Here is a 24555-nt window from a genome sequence, read left to right as displayed (position 1 = left end):
AGGACCATGACCCAGTTCTGTTATCAGCCATTATGGGCTGGGGAAGAACTATCTTCATCCTTGACACTGATGTCTTTTACCAACCAATGCCAGCAGATAGCCAAAAATCTCTCATTAGTAGCAGAAAGGTACATTAAGAGAAAGCATATGGCAAAACATATGTTGTACCCTTGCACCTGTGAGGTGACATCTGTCTTATGATGGGAATAAATTCCCAATCCTGTTCACAAAAAGCTATTCTTAGGCTGTCAGGTGCTATTTCTAGAGTTTGACTGGGAATGTGTTGAAAGAGGCAGGGGGAACATTTCCGAGAAAGCTAACAGCAGATAGGGGAACAAAACCTGGAGAAGGATGCTATGGCAAAGCTGGCTCTGGGCAGTGAAGAAAAGTCCTTCTAGATGTGGGACCAAGAGGTACCTCAACATCAGAACACTTCTGAGACTGTGCACCCCCTTTTTACCTTTTTAGTAGTACCCATAAGGACAGCGACCGGCGCAAGTACTGGACTACATGTCTTCTGTCCTCTCAGGACATCTAGTTATTTCCAGCAGCCATTCTCAAAAGTGGAACAGGTACAGGAGAAATGGAGAGACAACTGTTAGTGTACTGGATGCCCAGAAATGAGCAAGCAACTGATTCAAGAGCCTGAGCTACAGTTACCATACTCATGAGTCCTTCACTCTGTGGCCAACTGCACTTCCTAGAAACAGCATAGCCTCCTATGTAGTTCTGGAAGCTTTTGTCCTCATTTTAAGTTTTTGGCTATATGGAATTACTGTATTTTATTGCAGTATTGTATGCACGATGCAGGCCAGGGTGAATTAAATTAAAAGTTTGGGTTTAGCAGAAAACTAAGTTAGAGCTTATGTTCCAGTAACCCTGTTGCTTTCAGCAGAAGCTAAATTATGATCTCTATTTCTAAACACAGTCCTTACCATAGCTACTTGATTTTATTTTCTTGCCTCATCTCATCGCCTTTACTTATTTTCAGTCATTATATGGCTACTAACATTGTAAGTGTATTTACTTGCCCTGTGGTTGTTCGTTTCTGGATTGTCCTCAGGAGATTTTCCCACATAACCTAGTTTTGATGACAACCTTGCATTGTTTTATGAATACAAGCAAGAGTAGACCTTAAATGCCTCCAGAAAGCTGTCAGAGTGTTGACTTCATTACACGTCCTTACATGCATGTTGGGAACATGGGGCCTTAAAGGCAGAATTTATCTTTCACTTCAGCAATAAAGCAAACCTAACCCTAAAAGCTTCATCAGTGTAGCACTTGTTTAGTTGCATTCATTTCTGACATGGATTCAAAGCACTGCTTTATAGGAAGCCCTTGACCCAGGACATACACAAGTTCAATGAGAGCTCATAGATTGCCCAGTAGGTATGTATAGCCTGCTTTGACTCAGTTGGTTAGTCATTATTGGTGGATTCACCCACTGTTTATTTTCCCATGTTTTCTTCTTCTTAAAATCCCACCACTGGACACTTCCACCAGCAGCTCAAATATAGACTGTTCTTGTCTTTACAACTCACTCATTTGCAACTGCTGTGTGTTTACTACAACAGGAAATGATACAGAGACTGTCTCAGGGAGCAGGCAGAACAAGATTGCTCCACAGGAGTAAGTGAACCAGGTTACTACAGCACAGACAATTCCCTCACTAACCAGGATGCCATCCCCGAGGTCTGGGCAGGGTAGGCTCAGCAGAGTGGTGAAAACAGGGTCCATCAGCAGTCCCACAGAAGAAGCAATCAATCAGATGCAAACTCTAGCCAAGAGACAGAAGCAAAGTACTTACAATGTTGGACCAATACCCATCCAGAAGACAAAACCAAAATCAATTATTTCTGTAACATAGCCCAGAAAAGAACTGAATGCCCATACCTGGGCTTAAAGAGAATATGCATTCCAATGGGCAGAGGATGTGTGGTGGTCCCAAGGGAGGCTGAGCAGTGTAGGTAAGGCCTATTACTGCCCTCAGGGCTCTGACAGATCTGACCCAAGTCAGATGGGTACAGTGTTTCCCTTTTTCCAGTCACCTGGAACTTCACCTGACTGCTATGATTTTTCAAATGTCATGGAGAGCGACTTGGCAACTTCCAATTATAGTCTAAAACTTCTTAGAAGCAGTAGAGGAAAGGGCCTGCTTTGGGAAGATTCTCCCATGTTTGGTCATTCTTAAGGAGACTGAACATTTTTGACATCCCACATAAACAAACTATACAGGATTTTTACTCAGATAGTAGCATTTATGCTGTTTGTTGTCATCTGTGCAAAGGAAGTGGGCACAGTAGGGGTAGGAAGAGTATTTCAGGGTTGTGGGTGGAAGGCAAAGAGCAGTGCAAGAAGGGATCAGGGATCAGCACTAACCCTCCACCTCCACACACACCTCTCCTACATCCTGGACTTACTTTGTGAATTCTGGGACAACGTTCAAATAAATTTGCTTCGTAGCTATAAACAGGGAATGCCACAGGATCAACGTTATTTTACCAGTGCAAGGGAAGTACTCTGTAGTCATTTTTCAGCCACACTCATCAACAATTTTCTTTGTTTTACCCACCACCAGTGTCTTCTAACATTCTCCTGAGAAAAAACAACACCTCTTAATCATGTTTTTGCATACTTTTACTTCCATGCATCTTTTCACAACTCAAAAGAGAAACTCTTGATGATGTTTTAGTACAATCAGTGTTGACTTTCATATCATCAGTGCTATGTTTTTGCTGGATATTAGAAAAAAATGGTTTAGAACCTTAGAAAAGTTGGCCTGATCTTATAACAAGCTGGCAATCCTGTGCAGGCAGTGCTATGTGAAGACATACATTTCACATTTCTTTCCTTCAGATAAGCAAGGCTACATACCTGAGCTGTGCAGTGGGGAAAGAATATCACGAGAAACGGTGCAAAACTTTCTGGGCAGCCTGTCTTCCTGCAAGGATTGTAAAATCCTGCAAGGATTGAAATATTTGTCAGTGGTACTGGTCATGCAAGTATGAGAAATAAGGGGGAGCATCTTGAGGGGAATGAATGCTTGGTGAATAATATACCACATATTATTTTAAACTTTGGTGTTTTGTTTGCAACCAGTGAGAAGAAGCTTATCACGGATGCCCTGAATAGAAATCAGTTCTTGAAGAGACTGGAGCCTCACCAGACACGAGATATGGTGGAATGTATGTATGAAAGGACTTTTCAGCAAGGCAGCTACATCATCAGACAGGGAGAACCAGGCAATCACATTTTTGTGCTCAAAGGTGAATATTGCTTGCTTGTACAACACACACAGGCAAGAAACAGGAAAGTAGTTCAGAAGTTTTGGCAGAAAGCCACAGTGATGGTGTCTGTGCTCCTAAATAATTTATTCTGGCCCTGATGAGGGCGATGCAAGTTTTACCTGTGACTTTTATGAAACAGAGTGAGAAAAACAAAAAGCACCTTGGAAACTTGAATCTTGATTTAATGCTAATTCCATTACCTCTTTCACTTGCAAAAGCCTAGAGGCAAGGAAATTCTTTTTGTTCGTGCAGCCAAGCCCTTTTTCTCAAAAGGAAGATCAGGTATTATTTAAAATATTGAAGACTTCTCAATGGTGAACCCACTTCTGAAATCAACTTGCTTTCAACATTCAAAGATGAATTTTTGGGGGGGGGGGTGGTTTAAAGACCTGTTTGGATTTTTTTCTGGGGGGAAAAAAAAAAGAAAAAGCCAAACAAACAACAATGCAAACAAAAAGCTTTAGGGTAAAAAAGCTTTCCTAAAATAATGCCAACTGGTCTGAAATAGTCTCTCTGCAGTCATCTGTGCTGGCTGCTACTGTGCTTACACACAAATCTCAAATTGCAGATTAGTCTTAGTGGACCCCAAGTTTAACACATGGAAGTTACTCCTAAGAGGTATTGTCTCTTTCATCATCTCACCATTAAAAATTAATTTGCATATTTCATCAATTTTGGACCACTAAAAGGCCCAGAGACTCATATGAATTGAAGTTCATGCTGTAAGGAGTATGTTCTGTTGAGGCAGGAATATTTAAGCTAGAAGCATCCTGGTATATGTTGGAAAAACATTTCCTGTCTTCTGGTTTCATATAGATGGATTAGTTTGAAAAAAATTATGGTAACTGTGTTAGGATAACACAAAATTCAGACTTTTTTTGACTTTTGCTAGATTTGTAGCAAAGCTTAAGAACAATTTCTTGAAGGAAGATTTATTGGGCTTTTAATTTTTCTGCCTTCTCCTTTGCATTCTGCATATATATACACATACATGTGTATGAACGGACAAACCTCGGGAGTAATTTCTCCAGTGAACTCCACTTAAGGACCTTACGTTTGTCTACACCACACTAGACTATCTGAACCACTACTGACTGGTTTGTTGTAGCCAAGATTTATCCCATTAGAATTTACAATGGCCCTCCTTTTGAGAGCAGATTTGTAGATTAGCAGTACATTTTTAAAAAAAATAAATCTCTCCTGGTTTGTATGTGTGTTTCAAAGCACTGTTTGCATCGTTGCTCCCATTCCTGTGTTCCAGGAAGCAGCAAAGTCAGAAATATATTGATTTGTTTTCCATTCACTCTGTGCAGTTGAGCACAGTTTTTAATACCTGTTGTCCTGATGATTTTTGACAGAGGGCAATCTGGAAGTCTTTCAGCAGAATAAGCTACTATCCTCAATACCTGTGTGGACAGCATTTGGTGAACTAGCCATTTTATACAACTGCACACGGACAGCTTCTGTGAAAGGTACCTAAGGTTAATTATGACAATGTTGCTCAAAGTGAAAACTATGTATTTTTGTGAGGTCCCTGTTATATCCAGATTCTTTTTGAAGTTTTCATTTCATAAATGTTTGCATGTCTTGATTGTCTGCAGTAAGCTCACATTTCCTTCCTTGAGTTCTTTCTGCTTGGGAACTCTAATAACACTGTGCCATGAATAGGGTTCCATGTCTAGCATAACAATTGATAAAAAATTAGGCATCTCCAAAGTATGCTGGTTAGCCTGATCTGTACCATACTAACTACTAAGGAAGGATTGTGTTTTAATTTTGGATGCTTTAGTAGTGGTGATGGTCTTTGGCTCTTATGTGCTTGTGTCAAATGCAAACCTGAGGCTAAATTACAGTGAATTTGAAAAGATATTAGAACCATAGTGTTTTTAGTAGAGCAGATAAAGTCTAATTCAAGAGGAAATATAATATGTAGGAATTAGTTCCTTTTGTACTTCTTTTAGTTCTGTGTTTTCATTATGTTACTGAGTCTTGCCTAGATCCGTTTGCAACTGGCATTTGGGAGATTTGATTTTGACCTCAAATGTGGTGGTGGGAGAGATGGAACTTCCAGATGGGATGTGCTGCTTCTCTGAGGCAAATGCTTTTTGCATTTCGTGTTTGCAGACTGACCAGGATGGAGTTGTTAGGTGTTGCTCTGATACAAATGTCCCTCTTCCTGAGTATTCATCCATTAAATAACCCGTGATTCCTTTTCTAACCTGCCGTCATTTTTCTGTGACAAGCAAGTAAATGACCAAATATGATTAAGTTCATCATATTTCCACTCTCCACCATTCCATAAGTATTACTTGTGTTTGAAGACTAATTTCCGTTCTTGTCTAAATCTACAGGGACTTTGAACCACCAGTAAGTATGACGAGTTCATCTTGAGTTAATAAGGGGTAAATGGAATAAAACAATAAGTTGTTTGCTTTAAAAGCTTTTGGTCTTTCTTCCTGCACCCAGTTTAGGTACTTAATCATTGCTGGCTGTGCAGATGGAAGTTATTACATGTAATCTGTTTTTGTTGCTGCCTGATAAACAGAGTAGCATCAGTAATGTGATTACTTTTCTCTACTAGCATGCGGTTCTACTTGAATACATTCCCTGCTTTTCTTTTTTGCCTGCTGTACAGTATTAGCATTATAAAGTAGTGTTTCTGCATAATAAGACGTCAAGCTGCCTTAGACCTTTGTTAACATTAATTGGTTTTGAGGTAGGACAGGAATTGTCCAATTATGGACAAGAAAGGGTATTTGAATACTTGAAATCACAGCAGAAACCTACCCCTCCCCAATAGCTTTCCCGGGTTTCTTGTGGAGGAAGAGCAGTACAATGCCATAAGTGAGCATGGATAGTAAACATACATGTGGAAACCCTTTCTTGATGCTGGATCTACTGATACCCTTTTCCTGCAGTCTTTGAGAAGTGACAAGGAAAGGACTTTATCCAAACAGCTTTTCAATGGCTGCTGCTACTCAGCAGCATCTTCACACGCAGTAGCTGTATTTGGAATTGGCAGTGAGATTTACTCCTGTGTTTCTCAATTTCTTTTTTTTTAAGTTCACCTTTGAGACCTCAGGCTTCTTTCTAGCCGCATAACTGCTTTATTTAGCTAAGGTGCAAGAGACAGGAAACATATTTTGCGATAGCCTGAACTCTTGCCATATTTTCTTCATGAAAAGTAAACTGAAAGATGTCATTTAGGACAAAACCGAAACCAAAGCAATACCTTTGTTCTCCCATCCAGCATCCAAAAATATCTTTTGAGCTATTTTGATAAATGGCAGAGTATATGATTATATCATGTGTACAACAACCAAATGACTGTGCATCATTTTAAAACTGGTATTTTTCTTTCTTGTTAAGTTGATTTTATGTTTATGATAAATTGAGGAAGTAAATTGCTCTAAATTTTTCTGGAGCTTTCCTTTATCCCAGACAAAACAGTTTTGTTCTTTCTTATGACAGAAGGAAAACTGCTGAATATGGTGTAACACCCTTAAAAAGAAGAGATTAAATTAAACAGAATCACCTTCTTTTGCTTAAAAAAATATAAGATGCAATGTGTTCTGTTGTGTCAATGATTGCACACAGAGGCTGCTTAGTAGTTTTTATCTTTGATGCTAAATGTTGTGCATGCTTACTGTATTAATATTTTGATTATCTTTTGAAAGGTAATCATTAATGTTTCAATTACCTTTTATTTCCTTATAAGATGGATACATTGGAGGAAAACTCTGTGAGGATCACAAGATTAAATGAAATGAAACTTATTTCTTGACCTCTGTTATTTCTATCTTATTGGATAACTCACAAACATTTGCATGTAATCTGAATTAGAGATAAATCCAAGCCGCAGTATTCGACATCACAGGTTTTGGAAAACTTCACCCAAGTTTTTGTTTCTTTCAAATCAGCTCCTTTGCAGATGGCAGCTTTTGAGTGCAATGACTGTCTGTGATAAGAGTAGATCTTCACAAATGTTCAGCCCTGTTTGTGCTCATAGTAAATGGCTAGATTTTCAAGGTTACTCAGCCTGTGGGGTTGCATGGAAAGTGCTCCATGGAGAAACCATTTGGAAATCTATGCCTTACTTTAGTGAGCGTTGTTTGAGTGGGAGTTGAGTTTCTTTTAAAGGTCCGATTGCAATAGATGCTGAATATTTTAAAATTTGGCCTTTGGCCTTCTGAAAGAGCTCATCTGTCTTGTACCATGACCTCAAACTGTAATATCATCCATCAAATAATTTGAAAACGCTGTTGATTTTGTTCTTGGTTTTTTGTTTTCTCAAAGCAATCACTAATGTTAAAACATGGGCGTTGGACAGAGAAGTGTTTCAAAATATCATGAGAGTGACAGCACAAACAAGACAAGAGCAATACAGAAACTTCCTTAGAAGGTAAATATGATGAGTTTCTATTTGGGCTACTTACTAAGGTGCACAACAATATTGTGCCTAGCTTGTAAACAGAGAGAAAAAGATGCCCTTCATGCAAATACAGCCTCAAAAGCCTGACTATTTACCTCTTTTCTTTTTTTCCTTTTTTTTTTTTTTTAAGATTCATAAGAGAGTTTTTCCCATTTTAATTGTTTTTCTCCTGCATTATATTAGGAAACTTCAAGAGGTGCTTGAATGCTTTTAAGTAATAGAATAAATTTATAAAAAAGCTACCTCTTTAGAAGTTAAAACAATATAATGAATAAATAGAGTTAAGTAAATCCTCCAACTAGTAGTTAATTTGCTGCTGGAGTAGATTAAGGAATATTCCTTATCCCTTGGAGACTTGAATAGGAGATCTGCATGTCTCTCAGCTTATGAACTAATCCACATATAAATTACCAGGAAATTTGCAGAGTAGAATAATTCTCTCTCCTGCAGGGAACGCTGAGCATTGTACCGTGCTTCTCCTTAGGAAGATGGTGAAATTAGAGGTTCCAAACCATAATTAGCTGATTTCATATTTTGGGGGTTTTTTTAACAAAGAATGACCATTCTGTTATGCCTTCAAATCAAGATGTAAAGCCTACCCATGCATAGAATGTCTTGTATATTCTTACATCCATCTCTGATTTCTTTACATATTTCTTTTCTGAGCCTGAGTAGCTAGAAAGTTCTATAATTTCCTGACTTTTACAAGTCTGAGTGATCAGGGTGGAAGGTTTTTTCATTCTTACCAGCAAGTTCACTAAGTCATCACTGTAATTGGATTCTCTTTTAAAAGTTGTCCAAGGAGTACTGAAGTTTTTACTTTTGTCTGATTTTGCAGTCTCTGCAGTGCATTTAAAAATATATCCTTGGATTACTATAATGACTTGGTTTTGCAATTACTGGGTTCTGTATGACTGAATTTTGAAATCAATCCCTGTGCCCATTAGAGTCTTTTCCCCTACTGAAATACGAAGTTGATTTACAAACTGACCAATGTTTGCCACATTTTTAAGTTGTAAGTTGTGTGAGTTTTGTTTGTCTAAAAAACAAGATGAGAATGTTTGAACCTTCTGAATTAAGATTTAGTTGTATATTGTGCTCACCACCAGTTTAACTAGCAATAAAATGTGATTGTACAAATTGTATAGATGAGATCATGAAAAAAGTGTTAACGACAACTTTGGGTTCGGGGTTTTTTTGTTCTGTATTTCTGCTTTCTGGAAGTGTGTCCCTGCTGAAAAACTTACCTGAAGATAAATTAACCAAGATCATCGACTGCCTGGAGGTGGTAAGATACTGTTCAGTTTTTCTAAATAATATTCAGTAAGCTTTCAAAATAACAAAGAAGAATAAATCATTAAAAATAAATACCAACCAAACTTTCTGTAATATGAGAATGGGCTTGTAGTGATCAGAGTGGAATTCCAGGTTGGCAGCAATTAATAGCTTAATATTTTGTCACTAAATGTTATGGTTTTGGCATCAAAGTAGTCAAGCAAGTAGATAAGAGGATCTACACTCTAGCCTTTATTAAGATTAAGCACAAAGTTGGAGGAGGCAGATAGAGTGATGCACGGCCATAGCACAAGGGGATGAGGAGATTGTGGTGTTGATTATGTGAAATGGCAAATGGCCTTAGCATAGCAGTATCCTAAGATGTGACTTTTTTTTTTTTTTTGGTGGGATTCCTGGCAAGGGAGAACTTGTAGGAAACACTCAGATCACAAAGCTGGAAGTTAACACAGCAAAAATGCTTGGTTGAAAGTTAAACAATTAGGTAATTCATTACCTGAATCGTAATAAATGGTAATGGTGGTGAGGGTTCCTTAGCAGACACAGAAAAATTGGTGCCTTGGTAGCTTGCAACAGATAATTTAGGCATTCCCACTGAGATGTCAAGCCTGAAATTACTTTTGGAAATGGGTTTTTGATTTAGAACTCTTTTAAGAGTTTTTGATATTTTTTTTTCCTTTGTTTTCCCTTGCTTCATAAGGAGGACACAAGTGTTGTGGGTTTTTTAAACAAATAATGTGCTGCTGCATTAAGATTGGCCCCTCTTTTTCTATAGTGGAATGGTTGCATATTATGGGATGCAATGTATGAAGGAGATAGGAAGTTAAACATTAATGGAAGATCCACAGGTATTAAGAACTCTGCATAGTAATCAGAACTTTCAAAAAGGCTAACAGCTTATCAGAGAATATTGTCTCTCCCTTCCCTCCCCAACAGGAGTACTATAACAAGGGAGATTATGTTATTCGGGAAGGAGAAGAGGGAAATACCTTCTTCATAATAGCAAAAGGAAAGGTAAGATTTAATAAACCTAATTATAAAGTAGGTTATATACAAACGCATTTCAAAAGCTACCTTGAAGGGTGTGATCTTCATTAAAATCTGTGCAGAGTGTTTTTGAGGACGCTGTTGAGTCCATAATACCGTGATAAAAGCCCGGAGCAGCATTTCAGAGGTTCAGGGAGCCTAATTTTCCATTCACAATGAACCCGTGTTATACTGTTCTAATTATAATGTAATTAAAGTGTGTCCTGAAGCCTCTCGACACTGCAGCAGAGATGTAAAGTCAATTTTTTTGTAAATGAGATTTGATCCTATGTCTTCTCCTAGATTGTTCAATATCTGATGGGCAAAACATAGACCTGTGAAATGTATAAGAAGTAATGGAGTCCTAGGCTTAGTGGAGAATGGCCTCCTAGGTGTCTCAGAATCTGTTCCTGTCATTTGTTAGTGCCAGAGGAATAAGGCAGCAGCCTTTATCCATCAGCTGTTACATTGGAGGCCGACATGGGACTCTAAAGAATCAAATCAGGGGAATTTTCATCAATAAACTTCCAAGAGGATTTCCAAAATGTTTCTGTGTCTGGAGATATTTTGATTTGGTTTTTGCTAATGTGGGCATAGCAGAATGTGTGCTGCTGTGGAAGCAGAATTTCATTAGGGGGAAATGTTAGTTAATTCTTCTATCTGCTATCTGCTTAGCTGAAAAGACGAAAAGCTCATATGATCCCTGCCCACAGTGAGAACTGAAGTATTTTTCAGTTTTTCATTAAAACGTGACTTATTTTTGCTCTGTTTTACAAGGTATGAGGAGAAAATATTTGGGAGTGGGCAATAAGGAATATATTCCTTCTTCTCAGCAAAAATCAGAGATGTGTCAGGGAATGTTTGTTTTAAATTTTTTAGAGAAAGGAGTAATTACATTTATTTGTAACTCTTTCTGCAGCATTACAGAGTTTAAGACATTTATGAAATACACAGAAAAGAAAGGAATCCTTACCAAATTTTTATTCCTGTACTTTCCAGGTGATAGTTACCCAAAGTACAGCAGATCACTCACAGCCTCAGCTGATTAAAAATCTACATAAAGGGGATTACTTTGGAGAAAAGGCTCTTATTAGGTTAGTTCACATTGTCTGATTCATGATATGTAGTATTTCAATTGTCCTATCACTATGTATTCGATTCTACAATTCATTACTCTTTGGAATATAATATTTGTTTTGATAGTAAAGTAGATAGATAAAGGTAGTGACTGAATTTGCCTTAATGTTTTGGTTTTTTGCAGAGAGAACTTGAAGCTATACACTGTCATCTACCTTTAGTTTTCCCTGTAGAAGTCAAATGCTGGCCCTCTCTGCATTGTGGCTTTTTGCTTATATTTCAGTAAAAGCTGTGATGAAGACTTATACCAGGCTCTATGTGACTTTAAAATGGATAAGCTCCATCATGACTGGACTGAACTGTTGTTTCCATTGCCCATAATAGTAAGAAACAGAAAGAAGGAGTCACATAGTACATATTTATGTGAGTGATTGAGTAGGGAATCTTTTGGTTTCTGGAATGTTTTATATCCAAAGATCATTTCAGAAGTAAATCCTGATATAGTGCTAATTACAGCTCACCCTAATTTCTTGGAAGGTTGCTAAAGGATGTCATAATCCAAACCCTATTGAAACTGGAAAAAATACTGTACTGGATCATAATAATGACTAGTGAAATGCTACAGGTTTTTATTTAGTTCAGCAATATTAATTCAGGTACAGGCTGCAAAGACCTTTGAGGAGTTTCACCTATAGCAGCTGGGACCCTCCATGAGTACAGTGTGAGGTACAGTGTGAATCCTCACTGTTTTGAGGATTTTGATGTGTTTGATATGTTTCTGAAAAAGTACATTTCGATTCATAGTGACGACGTCAGATCAGCAAACGTTATTGCAGATGAATACAACGTGGAGTGCCTCGTTATAGACAGAGAGTAAGTACTCTGCAGTTCAATAAAAGACTTGCATCCTCTTTTAGTAGGTTAACATGTGACTTTCAGTCTGTAACAAATGTGGATAAAAACCTTCCCAAATCTTCATTTGCGAAGCCCAGCCATGATGATGATGTGACTTTCAGTAGGTTCCTACGACTTCACTAAAGGCAAAATCACAATGTTTTCTTAAGGGAACACTGAAAAAGTGTTTATGTTTTTGAAGTACTGAGAAAGAGGGGCTGACAGCAGATGCTAGTGCACAGAAGCTTAAGAGTAGCTCAAAGTTATTCTTTTCTTTCTCCCCTTGTAGTGGTGATGTTTATTGTGGTCTCCTGGGTCAGAGATTCCTGAGAGAGCTGGTCTTGTCAGTGAAGACCAGTGCAGAGGAGGTGTTCAGTAACTCTACCTTCTCTGCATCCTCTGTTATGGGTTCCCCCTCCATTTAGTTACAGGCCCACATTGTCCTTTGTTTTCCTTTTGTTACTGATGTATTTGAAGAAGCCCTTCCTGTTGTCCTTGACATCCTTGGCCAGATTTAATTTCAGATGGGAATTGACCTTACTTGTCTCATTCCTACTCACTCTTACAACCTTTCCATATTCATTCCAAGTGGCCCATCTCCTGGGTGCTTCCATCTCCTGTGTGTTTCCTGCTTATGCTTGAGTAATGACAGGAGTTCTTTATTTATCCACACAGGTCTCTTGCCCCTTTTGCCCAATTCCTTGCTCATTTCCTGAGCCTGGAGGAAGTAATCCTTGAATATCAACCAACTCTCTTGGATCCCTCTTCCCTGCAGGGCCTGTTCCTGTGGGATTTTTCCAAGAAGGTCCCTGAAGAGGCTTAAGTTGGCTCTCCTGAAACACCGGAATAGGCTTCCTAGCGAGGTGCTCGGTGCATTTAGACAGTGCCCTTAATAACATACTTCAGTTTGGTTGACCCTGACATGGTCAGGCAGTTGGACAAGGTGGTTGTTGTAGGTCCCTTCCAACAGAAATAGTCTATTCTAAGTCTTTTCTTCCCACAGTGCTGTTACTCACCTCTGAAGCAGGAGAGGTGAACTCAATCCCTTTGGCACTATGTACCAAGGGTTTTATTCACTGGGGCAGAAGGACTGACTGCCTGGACTCGTGCCAAGCTGGTTCCCAGGGCAGGGATGGTGGAACCACACTTAATAACCACAGTGTAACCAAAGTACCCAGCCTGCTCCAAATTATTTAAACATAGCATGAAACGACCTGAGGAGATCAGGCACTCTGTCCCCCTGCCCTCTGGCAAGAGTTTTGCTACTTCAGCAGGTTACTGCCTCTTCAAAGCTCTTAAAATCATGTCAAAGTGATAATGTAAAGCTTTGTCTGATCATGACTTGAATGTTCAGCATTTTATGATGTTTCATTCGTGTTTTTAGGACCTTTAATCAAACCGTTGGAACTTATGAGGAGCTTCAAACTTACCTTGAAGGTTATGTGGCTGATCTGGCCCAGGCCGATGAAAAGCGACATGCAAAGTAAGTCAGAGCATTTGGTAGGTACATCTTTAGTAGGTAATAAAAAAAAACAATGATAGATGTAAGTGAAATCATGCATGGTAGTTGATGGAGATGGACTCCTAGGAATGAATGACAGCAGTCACCGTAATAAAACAGTCTGGATATGCTTATGGAGCCCAAAAAACGTTTTCTGAAACAAAAATTACATAGAATCTGAGTATATTGACTTTCAAACAAGAATTCTCTCTATTCCAAGAAAACTGAGCACAGAATAGAAGTGACGTTACGCTCAAACAAATTTTGCATTCTCATGGGAAGTTCTTTGACTGGTAAAAACCCTGCTCTTTACTCCTGACTGAGTTAATGAAACTGTATTACTGTGCAAAAGACTAATTGTCATTTCAGAAAGAAACAAGCATACATAAAAGAGACACTTTATTTTTAGTGTTTCAGTGTAGCCCTGATGGTATCAATGTTTGCTTTTAGCTGTGGGCCACACTTTTAGTTTATGTGCCTCTGATTTCAACCTGAGCACTACTGGAAAATTAGTAGAGTATGGTTTTCTTCTGTTTAGAAGTACAGCTGCATTCTTATTTCTGATCATTCTACTGGAACTGGTACACAGTCTTCAAACATTGGTTCTTCAACTTGGAGCACCCAAATGTTTGCAGCTGACCACATAAAAGCAGGATTCTCACCATGAATCATCTCTTGCTAAAAATACCGTTGATTGTACTCAGTGAACTTCAGCAGCATTTTACTTCTAATTTACTTCCATAGGAGGTCCAGAAAGAAAGTGCTTCTGCACAAAATAAAATCAAGATTCTCTTAGGAAATAGGAAGGCTTTCCTTTCCTTCTTTTCCTTTCCTTGTCCTTTTCCTTTTCTTGTCCTTTTCCTTTCCTTTTCCTTTTCTTTCCTTTATATAGGAGTATTAAAATTAATGTCAAGGAAGAGCACTAACCTGTGTTAATTTTCTTAATGCAGAGGAAGATCCTTCTGTGGACAGCTGACCAAAGAGGTGTCTTTGGAGATGATAGAGCTGAAGGAGAAAGTAGCCCAGTTCCCTCCTTCCCCATTCAAGAATTTAGAAGTTGTCACAACTCTGGGTGTTGGTGGGTTCGGAAGGGTTGAGCTTGTAAGACATTGTTTTAAACATATTCAAATAGTTCTCTGTCTTAAATGATTAATTTAGCCACTCAATAATGTGAAGGATTTTAATATTCTCCATGCCTGTTATTCTGCCTCAGGCAGAATAACTCTGTATAAAGCAATGCATAGTTTAAAAGTATTTCAGGACTTGGATGTGCAAAGAAGGAAATCCATTCTTGTGTGCCTTCATCTCCTATTGTTAAAAGTATCTTCCTGGTCACTAGACACAGTCATCAGTTTGTGCATGTGGAGCTTACAGATGTGCCTACCTGCATTGTGTTCCCTGAATTGCAGGCCTTTTCCCAAGACTCTGCTTGGACCTGAAGTAATCTCCACATCACTTAGTCTGTGTTGTTAGAATTGCTTCAGGATGCCCCACAGCAGCTATAACCAGTGTGATCTCTCTCTGAGCTGTGTTGACTGTGACATTTCCAACAATTTTTAATGGCTCTTTTGAGCCATATTCAATAGCATGAACAGCTGTGTTTCTGGGATACCAAGAGCCTCATGAGCCTAAAGTCTTAAATTCCACTCTCCCCTGGCTGAGTAGCAAACATCTGAGAAAAACCTGAGAGCATTTTGTGCAGGCTGCTGAAGGTAATGGTAAATTAAAGGAGACTTTGTGGTTTTAGTGAAGTCAATAATCCTTCACAGTAGTTAAACCATCAATTGTTTTATTCTGATTCATGCTTCACAAAAAAAAAAACAAAACAAAAAACTTTCACACTGGAAATTCTACAGCATCACCTGAATAATAAGCAAAAAATTGAATTCTCATCCAGCTGTAGAACACAGATTACTGCTTCCTTGGTTTCTGAGAAGCCCTGTTTTAACTTCCATTATTGCATTTTGGATAATATCTCAGTACAATGGAAAATCATTTGTAAACATTCTTCCTAAACTACCTCTGCATTTTGTTCTTTTGTATTATGCTGGTGGTTAGAAATCTTAAATTGAAATTAGGACCCACTGCAGTATAAACTTATGGTAGTATGTAGTACCTACCTGAACTGCTGCTATTTCACTTTGCAAGTGGGAACTGGGAAACTAAAAAGATCTGATGCTTGACTTAAAATCATCCATAACAGTTCTGCAGAATATCTGGAATTTGTCCCTCACTACAGCCATCAATTTTAGTCCTGTGCTGTGTTGAAAAAGATGGATATCAGTATACCTATTGAGAACTGATTGGTAAAATATCCTTTCTTTTCCTCATATGTATTCTTCATTTTTATTCACAGGTTAAAGTGAAAAATGAGAACATGGCTTTTGCTATGAAGTGTATAAAGAAGAAACATGTAGTGGACACCAAACAACAAGAGCATATCTATTCTGAAAAGAAAATCCTTGAGCAGATATGTTCTCCTTTCATTGTAAAGTAAGTTGGCCATAAGGTTTCCTTGCATGTTGACCCCCAGCTGACCCACTGAACAGCATTATTAGGAATTAGGTTTGGCATATATGAGTTCTGGGGAGAAGACACTGCAAGTCTCGCATTTTATTTTGCTTTTCCTAAATTGCTGCCATTTGTCTCCACAGACTATATCGCACATTCAAAGATAATAAGTATGTATACATGCTTCTGGAGGCTTGCCTTGGAGGGGAATTGTGGAGCTTGCTGAGAGACAGGTAACAGCAAAGAAAGTGTAACCTTGCCCTTTAAAATCACCAGTCAGCTCCATAGGTCTACTGAGTAGGTTCTCTATTCAAGGGCTGTCCAATGAAAGATTTTTGTTTCAGTTTGGTTAATATTCTGGGTGTTATATGTTAGCTGGTTAATAAGTAAGGCATTTTTAGAACTTAACTGTCTGTAAGGATATGGATTGGTTTTGTTCCAGAGGCAGCTTTGATGAATTCACCACCAAGTTCTGTGTTGGGTGTGTGACAGAGGCTTTTGACTATCTACATCACATAGGAATAATCTACAGAGACCTGAAGCCAGAAAACTTAATTTTGGATGCTGAAGGATATATAAAACTGGTAAGATGTAATCCACTTCAATGTTATCTTTTTGCCTCCTGTTTCTTTGCAAGAGGAATATAAATAAAGAGCATGTAATTATAGAACAAGAGTCCCAGAGTTTAATAACTCTTGTGCTTCAATAGAATAGAGGGCAGGCTTCTCGTTGCACAATGAGAAACAAAGGCATTGTAAGCCACAGACAAACTGGGGATTTCCAGTCTCTGAGAGCTCTTGCCACAGCATAAATAGCAAAAAAAAAAAAAAAAAAAAAAAAAAAAAGAAATTCTCCCAGGAGCTAGTTTTAATGTAAAGCCAGGAACTACATTTCCCAGATGTAGAATTACCTCCCTGTCCAGCCTCAAGCAATCTTAGGTTCTACATTCATTCATTCAATCAATAAGCAGAGGTTCCCTCTCTTTGTAGAGGGGGAACACAGTAAAGAACTGCCATACTTGATTGTGACTGAAAAGTGCAACAAGAATACCCCTCAAAGAACTTGAAATATCCTCTCTGAGGACAATGAGCAACCCAAAGTGTTCCAGGTAAATCTCATGTCCTCAAGGAAATCATGGGTTGTTGTCTCCAAAAGGAAAATAATTTAGAAAATTACTTGTGATAATAAGTGGATCTGTTTTATAACATTCAGTAATCCAGTTGAATTACTTCTGTCTCCTTCACAACTACACTGTGTAGTTGTTTTAGATCTAAACTAGCAACTCAGATCTTTGCAGGAGGGGAGGAAGCAATTAAGACTTTAAGGCTTCCCAGTGCAAAACACCCCTGCGTTATGCAGCATATGTTGATTTTGATCAGGTTGATTTTGGATTTGCAAAGAAGATTGGATCAGGGCAGAAAACCTGGACGTTTTGTGGAACCCCTGAGTATGTTGCTCCTGAAGTCATACTGAGTAAAGGCCATGACTTTAGTGTGGATTTTTGGTCCCTTGGGATTCTTGTGTATGAACTCCTTACTGGCAGGTAAGTGCCTCCTACTCTGAATTCTTACCTTTTTTGTTTGTTTTTAGAGACCTTTTAAAGTTACTTTTAAAATAAACAGTTTGGGGGGGGAAGTCCATCAGTAAAGAGACTTGCAAAATGATACTTGGTTTTGTTTCTTACACGTCTTACCTTCCATCATTTCAGCAATGCAAGAGACAAAGTGTGGTACATATACTCAATTCTGGCTTACCTATGCAAGGAAAGGGCCAGGCACAGCCTATAATTAGCTGGTGTAGAGCTCCATTAACTGAGGAGGATGATGATGATGTTTCCTGTGAGGAACAACTGACAAAAGACTGTTGTTTTCCTCCTTAGTGGGTGATGGGGTACAGTGGGGTGGGTGAACTGTAAGCAGGGCTCATTCTTTGCCTCCATGCACATTCCCATGACAATTCTTTGCAAATGCTCAGTGGTAGCACAACATGGAAGCTTCTCTGAGTTAGACCAGAGGCAGAGCTGGCTTAGAGGGACACATATGGTCATGCATTTTCCCTGGTACCTGCAGGAAGCTTCTCATTCTCAAACTTTTCTAATATCTTAAACAGGCTGAAAGGGTGAGGGCTGTAAAACTAGAAAGGTGGGCTTTTTTTCCATATTCTCAAATATTTGATTTGGTAAGTAATGGCCACATCTGCTCTTACCAGACTTCCATTTATCAGTGTCGCTTTCTTTTTCTAGTCCACCATTCTCTGGGGCTGATCAAATGATGACGTATAATTTGATTCTCAAAGGCATTGAGAAGCTGGATTTTCCTAAAACAATAACAAGGCGGCCTGAGGATTTGATCCGAAGACTCTGCAGGTGGGAGGGGCAGTTTGTGACAAAGCCTGGGTGTGGATAGATTGAACTCTTTTAGAATTCAGACTAGAGTGTTGAATTCCTGACAACTTGATTTAGAATTGTTATGCATAGCACGGTCCATTCTGATTATATTCAGTATGCATTGCGTGCCTCTGAATATGTATCACACCTCTTAGTCTGCAGAGGCAGCATCTACAAATGTTGGCTCTGGGCTTTCTCTGTAGCTGTGACTTTTTTCTGAAACAAATCTTAGGGAAAACTTATGGAGCGTGGGCTGAGGAAAGAGCTAAGGAATTTGATTTTGCTATCAAGCACATTGGTTAAAAAAAAATGCTTCCAAACTTACTTAGTCATACAGTTTCTACAGAAAACATAGGGCACTTAAAGACTGGCTTAAGCCCATTTGAAAATGCAAAAGGCATTATTTCAAAAGGGCCAGCATAACTCAGAAGCATTAGTGCACAGTGGCATGCACAGCTGGTGACAATGCTGACTTTGAACTCCCAGTTCCTGTGGGATTTCATCCGTGGCACTAGGAACAGTCTGCAACATGCTTGTGTACCAGCATTTGAAAGGAACTTTGTAAATTTTGATTTGACTCCTTTTATAACTCAGAACCAGGCCTGCTGGTCAAGGCAAAAAAAAAAGATGTGCAACCAAAATTCAGCCAGTTGATTTCACTCTGCTGCTTCTCACAGCCAGGTGACACTGTTCTGGCTTCCTAGCAGGTTTCTCCATCCTTAAAAGAAAGGAGCAGTGAGCAAAACCTCATTATGCCTCCTTATGAGGCCACATGTTTTATGCAAGCTACATCCCTGTGTAACTGTTAAAAACAAGCAGTTAGGACCTATAAATGCTCTTTAAATAAATAGGAATATTTTATAAATTCTTATCCTTATATTTTTCCTCTTTCTTTTAAGGCAAAACCCTACAGAAAGATTAGGCAATTTGAGAAACGGAATTAATGACATCAAGAAGCACAGGTAAACAAAAGAATCTGCCAAGAAGAAAATTTGGGGTTTAATTTGAAATATTTTTAATATTTTAGAACCCAGTCTGGTAAACCCATAAAGAGAGATTTCTGTTGCTATTGAGTACATTTGCAGCTGAGCTAAGTAGTGCTGTACCCTGAGCTACAGCAACAGTACTGTTGCATTTGCAGCTACACAAAGTGACAATATGAGCATAAATCCTCAACATGTTTATCTAGAAATGTCTTATTTTTTACTGGTTTTGTTGCAGGTTGTCAGTGTAGGAGTTTAATTTAGTTCTCAGGGAAATTGATGCCAGTTCAGCATCTGCCTTTCAGACCTCTTGACCCTTAAACAGTTGCTTTTTAAGAATGAGTAATTAAGAGCTCCAAAGCAATAGTAGGTTTTTGTCCTAATGAAGCTAATGAAGAAAGTCATTCTTCTAATGAAGACATTCCTCTGTAGCTTAAACATTTTCTGCTTTCTTTTTTTATCTGAGTTGTTTCTAAGCCATGCACTTTGTGCACGTTCTTTGACTTTTCTGTTTCTCTCCCTCTTCTCATGCTGTAAAGAGGGTGGAATTCCAAGGGGACACATAAGTCTTTGCATGGCTGTACTTGTGCATGTATTAACCTGCCTGTCACTGCATCTCCTCTGTACAGAAGTGCCAATGTTTCTGGTGGTCCTGAAGCTCTCCCTTCCTTGTATGGCAATGACAGTACTCAAGTTTCCTCTTTCTTATAACTGTGCTGTTACGTGGGCAGGAGTTGTCATAAAAAAAAATTTCTTACAGTCCTTGTTCACATGTTTTTCAGCTCTTCATAGTATAATGACAGAAAACAACCTGTCTTTCTCTTCTGGTCTCTCCCTGTCTGTCTTTCATTTCTTTTTAATCAGGTGGTTGAGTGGTTTTAACTGGGATAGTCTGAAAGTGAGGAAATTAACGTCACCTTTAAAAAGAGAGGTACTGGCTTTGGCTTTCAATATCATAATGCTTTACTAATACAGCTTGGCTTCAAAGAACAACTGATGGCAATAGCAAAATTTCCCATAGATGCATTTGAATTATTATAGTTCAGTGTTTTTAGTGAAAATTGCACGAAAGAAAGAGAAACAGCAAGCAATACATAAATCCAGTTAAATAATGGAAACATTATTCTGCCTGTGTACTTTGCATTAGATTTTCACCATTACTAGAATAAATGGTGTTTGGTCAGAAACTAATACTGAAAAAAACATATTTTCCTTGGTAATGGGCACATTATTAAGACGTATTGGTCATATTACTGTGCAGAGTACAAATTCCTGCGTTCTCTTACTATTGAGTTACAACATACCCTTGAGTAAGCTCCCTGTTTTAAATGGCCTATTTCTCTTTGCCCTAAAATGAAAAAAAATTGAGGGTAAAGAATTTGAAACTCACTTTGACCTCAGTTTGAAACAAAAAATAATTCTGAGGTCTGCGTTGAGTAGCTACCTTGTGAATGTAGATTCGATCTTAAAGAAAGTAGAATAAAAATTGTGTGCAGAGTGGCCCAGCTTTCTTACTGACTTTGCAGGGCTTTTGGTGAAATCCTGGAGTTGATAGTATTTGGGAAGTCCTTTTGTATAGGAAGGCTAATGCCATTGCTCTGTTGTACAATTTAATTACTGGAGGTTTATCTTTTAAAGAATGAGGAATTGCATCCATTGAAACAAGTCACTTGTATCATACCAGCCTTTCATCTCCACACTGGTAGCAATAAAAATGATACATAATCAATGGAGAGCATTTTCAAAAGTTACTTTCTGAAACAACCATTTGTTTGTGTTTTTCATGTCGTAGTTGTCTGGACCGACTGATTACAGCTACTTTGACAGCTATCCACCTGAAGAGGGAACCCCTCCAGATGAACTTTCAGGCTGGGACAAGGATTTCTGATAGTTGTTTCTTCTGGGACATGTATAGACACTCGTAGGCTTCAGTTCTAAACCTGCTGTCTTGTTTCTTGCTACAAACTACACAGTTCTCCTTGAAGAGTAGAAGACCATACAGCAACCGGAGTTTGTTTGGACAATGCACCAAAATCTGTGTCCATTTCTTTATAACAAGGGCATGCATTCAGTCAACAGATGTAGCCTGAATGTGCTTTGATACACAGTGTCTCTACGAATATTTTCAGACACTATGGGTCGGACTTATGGTTTTGCCATTAGAAATGTCAGTAGCTAATACTTTGATGTTAACAAGGTTACCATTTTGGATGGAGAGGATTGGAAGCCAATAACTCTGTGGCATTTGTCAGCTGACAACTATAGGCACTTATTTTTCATTTTATCTGATGTCTGCTGTGTTTCATTTTTAACCCATAAAGTCCAGTATTCCATTAATCCAGAAATGTGTATAGAAGAGGCTTTTACTGAAAGGTTGATTTGATCTGATGCTGCAGCTAAAAGGGCATCACTGTGGAAACTGCCTCTCTGTCAGTTGAGTTTTGCAACAGGCTGAATATATGACACAGGTCAAATGAAAATCCAGTAGGAAACAAGGTATATACATAATAGAAGTTGCCTAAAGAAGTAGACTGTGGTGTGTATTTCCCTTACTGCTTCAAAGAGCCATGTCTATTTCTTAAAATGTTTTGCTTTTATGTAGTGAGAAGATAAAACAGACGGACAGAAAGCATTTACCTTGCAGGGAAAAAAATGCAGTTGGATGTTGTGCATTCATGGTTTATATAGAAAAAATCTGTTGCTCTCTGTTAAGAACTACAACTGCTGTTGAAACAGGGAGTTCATGGTTGTCCTGCTGGGCTTATGGGATTGATGAGTCTGCAAAGCTTGCTAGGATTTGTTTCAGCTCCCACAGAGACGAAGTCCAGTCTAAATTTCAATACTGAAGCTCCCACAGCTCACTGCATTTCGAGTGCTGGGTGGAAAACCTCCCAGGAAACTTGTACTGTGTACTCAGGGTTTAGTTACTGCTGGATAGTCTTCCTAGCTGCTGCTGGTCACGACTTTTCCACCGGGTGAGGGAGGGACTGCCACAGGGGCAGTTCCATGGTTTGTTACATGGTTATAATTATCTTTTACTGCTGAGTGGCCATTGCTTTGACAGCAAATCAATTTAAATATTTTGTATAACCTTCAGTCTGAATAAGGCAGTAGAACATTTTCCATTGAATTTAATGAAGGTTGGATTGAGCCCTTGAAAGAAGACACTACATGTTCAGCTGGTTTTGTTTCCCTGCTTGTTTGCAAATTATTATGGAAACTTTCAGCCAGCAAAGCCTGTGCAAAATGGTGGTAAGCACACACAGTCAGAGAGGATGGAGCAGCGTCTGTAAGATGGGATTGTAGATGCTTTCCACTAGCTCTGTTTAGCAATACCAAAGACCAGATTTTCTTTTCAGGATTTAGACGAGCACTGAAAGTTAGGTCTTCATGTTTCTCTGTGCATTTTTCTTTCTCTCATAAGTATTTTTTATTGCAGTCAAAATAATATTGCACCAAGTTTTATAAAATCTTTTGAATGTATTTTTCCATTGTACTTACAGGTAGTTTCCTTATATATATATATATATAAATAATAATGGTGTGTATATATAAATATATGTTTTTTAAGTGAAGAAATAGCTGTATGATAAGTTTAGTGCAGTTAGCATTAAGTCTGTGCAGCTGTAGCATATATTTTCTTTATAAAGTTTAACTTATCTTGTTTATTTGTGTGCAAATAAAGTAAGATTACAGTGTAAAGGGCAGGACATTAATACTTTAGAAGCACATTCCATACAGCAGTCCAGATTCATAGCCCTGATTTATACTTCTTGTCTATGTGATTGAGAAGAGACTGAAAAGAGGCAGAAAAGACTGCCCTGGAGGGGCATCAGAGTCACTGATGTCGTTTCTTACAGCCTGTCCCTCACTCAGATTATGTTTTCCCTAGTGGGTGCTGAGAAAATGAATGCATAAGAAGCTACAATAAATGAGGCCACATCATTTCGTGCTTATGTAGAGTACCCATGTACATTTGATTCATTTTATTTCTGGCACATATGCAGTTGACTGAGCTGAAGTTTTCCAGAAACAAGCAGCAGCTGATACAGTAGAGGCTAAACATTACTTGAACTAACGCCAAATGTCTTTGACAGACAGATGTACTTCAGTCTTCAACATGGCACCAGTGGAGTTATGCTGATGTGAAACAAGCAGATAAATGGGTGATTCAGGCTCAAGTAGCTTCACAGTGCAGGAGATCATGGGGGAACTGAATGGACAGTCATGATGATGATTAGATTATGCTCATTGTTGCCTTTTCTGATTTAACGTCATTGAATAACAGATTTTGACATTCAGGTTTTGATCATGCTGTGGATATGTTAGTAACTGTCTGTCCTTGGTGTTCTTATCTGTGCTTTGCCTTCCTGTCTTTTCAACTTTGCTTTTATTGTGTGGCTCCCTGAGAAACCCAGCTGTAGCTATGCTTTTTAACCTATACTTCTGCCACAAAAGAACATGCCTCAGGAGGCAGGAAGGATGATGTTTCTTCCTGGCAGAGAGCAGAGATGAGGAGCAGTTAGTCTGGGCTGGGTAGATCAAAGTGCCTTCCCCCAGCTACCACATCAGAGTGGTGAACACTTGAGAGAGACTTGTAGGCAGGAGCAGAAGCACAGTGAGAGAGAAAAGTCCCAGGCATGTGATAATCCTAGCCAGTTTTTAGTGCAAATGATTAATTTTCACCATGTCCTCACAGCTGCCTCTTCGGGCTTTGAGAAGGGTGAGGTTGGCCACCCCAATGCCTGAATGCATCACCTCTTAATAGAAAGGGGAAGAAGTAACCTCAGTGCCACAAATGTTTGCATTTGATCGTAGCTGTGGTCCCCAGGGACCTTGTGATGTAATGGCAAGAATAATTTTTTATCTTTATTTGACAAAGTCCTGGGGGATTTAAGTCTCCTGATGATTTTAAAGCCCCTCCAGCAAACTGTGTGTAGCTTTGAGGTTTGACACCTTTGACAGTTTCACAATTTGGCTTCCTCAAGATTGAGTAGAAAGTGTGGGAAACAAGAGACCATTAAAGTTAGCTTTCCCAGCTGTAGCATCCTAAATTCATCCTCCCCTCCCACTGTTTGCAAGGCAGCACAAGACTGATGCTCTTTATCTAAGTTCCTTGTGCCTGAATGTTGTAGCAGCAGTAAAATCGGTAATTCCTCCCAAAA

General features: G+C 38.8%; 1 protein-coding gene across 3 annotated transcripts in view; it reads left to right on the top strand.

The window, feature by feature from the left end:
- Nucleotides 1-24180, top strand: part of PRKG2 (protein kinase cGMP-dependent 2) — a 30566-nt gene extending 6386 nt beyond the window's left edge. The window contains exons 3-19 of one of the 3 annotated variants that reach the window (XM_032685260.1): nucleotides 3100-3266; nucleotides 4646-4759; nucleotides 7584-7689; nucleotides 8944-9007; nucleotides 9949-10026; nucleotides 11038-11132; nucleotides 11920-11988; nucleotides 13394-13492; nucleotides 14461-14611; nucleotides 15867-16003; nucleotides 16165-16254; nucleotides 16464-16605; nucleotides 17401-17564; nucleotides 18264-18386; nucleotides 19307-19369; nucleotides 20255-20321; nucleotides 21183-24180. In XM_032685260.1, coding sequence (XP_032541151.1) covers nucleotides 3100-3266; nucleotides 4646-4759; nucleotides 7584-7689; nucleotides 8944-9007; nucleotides 9949-10026; nucleotides 11038-11132; nucleotides 11920-11988; nucleotides 13394-13492; nucleotides 14461-14611; nucleotides 15867-16003; nucleotides 16165-16254; nucleotides 16464-16605; nucleotides 17401-17564; nucleotides 18264-18386; nucleotides 19307-19369; nucleotides 20255-20321; nucleotides 21183-21278 — 1825 coding nt within the window. In that variant the 3' untranslated portion in view covers nucleotides 21279-24180. Of the gene's footprint in view, nucleotides 1-3099; nucleotides 3267-4645; nucleotides 4760-7583; nucleotides 7690-8943; nucleotides 9008-9948; nucleotides 10027-11037; nucleotides 11133-11919; nucleotides 11989-13393; nucleotides 13493-14460; nucleotides 14612-15866; nucleotides 16004-16164; nucleotides 16255-16463; nucleotides 16606-17400; nucleotides 17565-18263; nucleotides 18387-19306; nucleotides 19370-20254; nucleotides 20322-21182 lie in introns of those variants that run through there. The other 2 variants (XM_032685261.1, XM_032685262.1) reach the window with 2 other exon arrangements.
- The last annotated feature ends 375 nt before the right edge of the window (nucleotides 24181-24555 follow it).

Source organism: Chiroxiphia lanceolata, chromosome 4 (genome assembly GCF_009829145.1).
Source record: "Chiroxiphia lanceolata isolate bChiLan1 chromosome 4, bChiLan1.pri, whole genome shotgun sequence".
NCBI lineage: Eukaryota > Metazoa > Chordata > Aves > Passeriformes > Pipridae > Chiroxiphia > Chiroxiphia lanceolata.
This window is presented reverse-complemented; position numbering and strand designations above follow the sequence as displayed.